Source organism: Carya illinoinensis, chromosome 8, assembly GCF_018687715.1.
Source record: "Carya illinoinensis cultivar Pawnee chromosome 8, C.illinoinensisPawnee_v1, whole genome shotgun sequence".
Lineage (NCBI taxonomy): Eukaryota > Viridiplantae > Streptophyta > Magnoliopsida > Fagales > Juglandaceae > Carya > Carya illinoinensis.
In genome coordinates, this window is record NC_056759.1 from 2,842,748 (window position 1) to 2,846,521 (window position 3,774).

The 3,774-nt window shown below is 37.0% G+C and overlaps 1 protein-coding gene across 1 annotated transcript; it reads right to left on the reverse strand.

Moving 5' to 3' along the window:
* Positions 1-1,797: 1,797 nt before the first annotated feature.
* LOC122318703 (protein FAR1-RELATED SEQUENCE 9-like) lies at positions 1,798-2,577 on the reverse strand. The gene has a single exon (XM_043136274.1). The coding sequence runs from the start codon at positions 2,575-2,577 to the stop codon at positions 1,798-1,800; it is 780 nt and encodes a 259-aa protein (XP_042992208.1).
* Positions 2,578-3,774: the final 1,197 nt, after the last annotated feature.

Sequence of the window (3,774 nt, forward strand, 5' to 3'; positions counted from 1 at the left end):
TATTGCTCGTTGGAATGGAAATGATTCATGGGATGGATGTTTTAGTTATGTCAAAGTTGAAGTTATTTTGTATTGGGAAATGATAGAATGCTCGGAAATTATTCATGCGGCCAGTGAGAATTTAATATCAAAACATGTAATATTTTCCATTCAGTTTTGGTAAATTATATGGCTGAAAAACGCCAACTTGTATTTTATTACAAGTTCCATGCATCTTGCGTATAATAACAAGGCTAGAAATAAGTTATATCAATTCAAATGTAACCATCTTGTGTAAACTTGTCTATTATGTCTTGCCTTATTGTCTATTATCCTGTAAATAACAAGCCTGCTAGCACAAGATATAAATCTTCAAGAATTTAAATCATCTAACTGTTAGAATTTCTCCCAACGGGTCAGCAAGAGTTATGGTTTAGCACCAAAATAATCAACCCAATTTTTTCATTCATTTAGTTAGTGAAAAACATACGCGGCTATTGCAAAACTCTAATCCTGCATTACAAAATACAACCAATCTATGGACCTTTGACTGACTCAAATTCATGAGGACCTTTTAACACTAAATACAACCAAATTTGCCGGCTGGTACGCACTCAAGCACTCCCATTTAATTCACTTACATACACTTCTTGCATATATATTCAAGACATTCTTCCCTACACGTAGCTAGCCAATCACGTACAGAAAACCCTGCACCTTCAATACACACGTAGCTAGCTATTCATTCGGATTATATGCTGTAGAATGCTCGGATCCAGGGGTCAGCATGTTGTACATTCATTAATCAGTACCTACATAACACAATCCAAATTTTTATTTAGATAAATTACATAAATAAATTGTTCAAATATTGCTCATATTTACTGGAAATATCCAGGGGTCATAATTCCTGCCTATAGTCTGTATAATTTAGATTTCATGTAACATTAGTGCATTCATTCATAATTCTTGTAGCTCTACAAGTAATTAGGCCAAGCAACTTCAATGACTATTACTAATAATTCAAATACTCTAATACCAAGATTACCAAAGTATCAACACATTACGGGCAAGATTACCAAAGTAGAAACCCATTATGGGCAAGATTTTTTTCCATTATTCATTCCATTACGGGCAAGATTACCGAAGTATCAATCCATTATGGGCTTTAATAACCACATTAACAATAATGAACTTAAAAGTCACTGACCATCCACCGGTTGTGATCCATCCAACCCAAAGAACATCTGCAAGGAGTAATATCAGTTTCTTAGTGTAATGTCAATATTAGAGTTCTCGCTAAAAAATGTTAGAATATTACTATTTCTTGACTCCCGATCATTGATTCTTGGCACTGCCTTCGACATTTTTCAACAATTGAGCTGTCTTCAACAAGCTGGCGATAACATAACAAACGTAAAAAAAAAATAAAATTTTATTTCGCAAATAAGCTAGCACAAAATAAAAATATTAGCAAAAGTTAATATACCTGCGACAATCCAACATCACACATATCTTTCTCAGACGGGCCAAATAAATTCCTCCACTTATCCAGCAATGGTGTATCTCCTCCATCTCTCTAAAATAAAACAAGTAACCAAACACATTATATATGAAATGAATTAATAACTTATAAAACCAAATATATGTGTATATTTATTTGTAAGTATCATAGTGAAGTACCTGTTTCCGTTTTCCCTTGACTGTTGCATGCTTCGCCCTCGCTTTAACTTTTCGCATCTCTTTTTCCATTATCGATGTTCTCTTCAGAGATGGTGGTCTGTCTTTCCCTCTTACTACTAGCAGACTGAGTACTTTCTATGAACTCGCACATGTAGCTGTCTCCGGTATTGAAGGAATAACATTGGAACTCGTGCATGTTCTTGATGGAGGTTCTTGGTTCTCACTATATAACTCAATCATTGAATACAACTTTTGTGTTGCATCCTCAGTATGTTTTTTTGAACCTGCAGCGTGAGTAATCATCTTATAACAGATATTCAACAGAGTAGAATATCTGTTAGTATCTGCTCGCTGAGCCCCTGCGTCATAGCTGCTGTTGATTAACGTGTACCTCCTCTTAATGTCCTTCCTCCATCTGTCTAAAATATACTGATTTGGCAAAAAGTTTATACCATTAGACTTAAATACAACCAAAATATGCCTGCACAATATGCCCCTCATCTGAAATAGCCCACACGAACACTTTGTAGCTATATCCACATCACTAAAGTCCACTAAATATGTAACTAGCTTAGTGAAGTCTTCCACATGAACTTCATCCTCTACAAGATACATCTTTACACCACCATCTCTCTTAAGTAACTCTGGGGCCAAATCTATAAGACATTGTAGTTCTCGCTGAACTTTCTTGAATTTTGCATTCGTGTATAATTCTTGAAACTTCTTTTCGATCGGAGATCTAGATATGTAGGGAATGATGATGCTAAATGAGTGAAAGTCAACATTATTTTCATTCTCAATTTTCTTCTTCAATGCGTTGTCAAACTGGTCAACAAACTCTTTCAAGTTTGTCTTCGCGGGAACATAACCATCAAAAAAAGCTTTCATGCTCTCGCTCCATTGCGTTGTACTCATCCCCGCCCAAAAAAGAATCTTTCAAGAATGCTGATACTCAATGCTCACGCTCAGTGTATAAACTTTTCAGCCAAGTATTCTCCACCAATTTGTAAGTGGTGATTAACTGCTCCCAAGAGCTTTCAAACTCTTCAACATTTTGGGTGTCATACACGCATTTTATCAAAGCATTTTTCATCCCACTTTTGTAGGCAGAATAGGAGGAAAGCTTTTCAGGGACTTTTTTTAGGATATGCCACAAACAAAATCGATGTCGACTTTGTGGAAAGACAATAGCAATAGCGTTCTTCATTGCTCTGTCCTGATCTGTGATAATAGCTTTACGAGCTATACCATCTATACACTGTAACCAGGTCTTGAATAACCACACAAATGTTGCCGTATCCTTATTGGATATCAATCCTGCTCCCAAAAGAATTGACTGGCCGTGGTGGTGGTTTACACCAACAAATGGTGGGAATGACATCCCATATCTATTCGTCAGATATGTGGTGTCGAATGTAACCACATCACCGAAATTTTCATAGGCTGCCCTACTACGGGGGTCTGCCTAGAAGACATTCTTTAACCTCTATTCTTCATCTAAATCCATGGATGCAAAGAACCCAGGATTCTTGTATTGCATCTACAAAAAATATTCCCGAAGCGGTTCAGCAGCACCAGCGCCAAGTCGTAAATGTCTTGCCTTATCGATGTAATTCCGACAATCCTTTTCCAAAAACGGGAGATTTTTGAAACCTCCCGCGCCAACGTCAAGAGATTCGAAGCTTTTATTCATTCGGATACTAGCCAGATCATTTGTATCTAAAGACTCTTTTTACGGAGTCAGAAACTTCTCTATTACATTGAAAGAAGTGAGATTTTTTTGGACTGAGGCCGTGGTTATGAATGTTATTAACTGTTGTCAACTGATATTTTCCGTAAACTTTTAAGATATTAATCTTCGCCTTACACTCCTTTTTTCTTGTCGGACGTGGCCTGGCAACATTCAACGTCTTATTACGGGCTTTCCCACCACGGGCACAACCGAGGGTGGCATATCTGACAGTCACATCATCTCCCTTCTCAGTCCTTCTTGTCATCACTCCAAACCCAATATTCTTAGCATACTGCTTGTAATAAGTTATTACTTCTTCAAAAGAATTAAACCCCATCTTCGACTTGGACTCCTCAATCGTGTCACCACCAATTCCATCA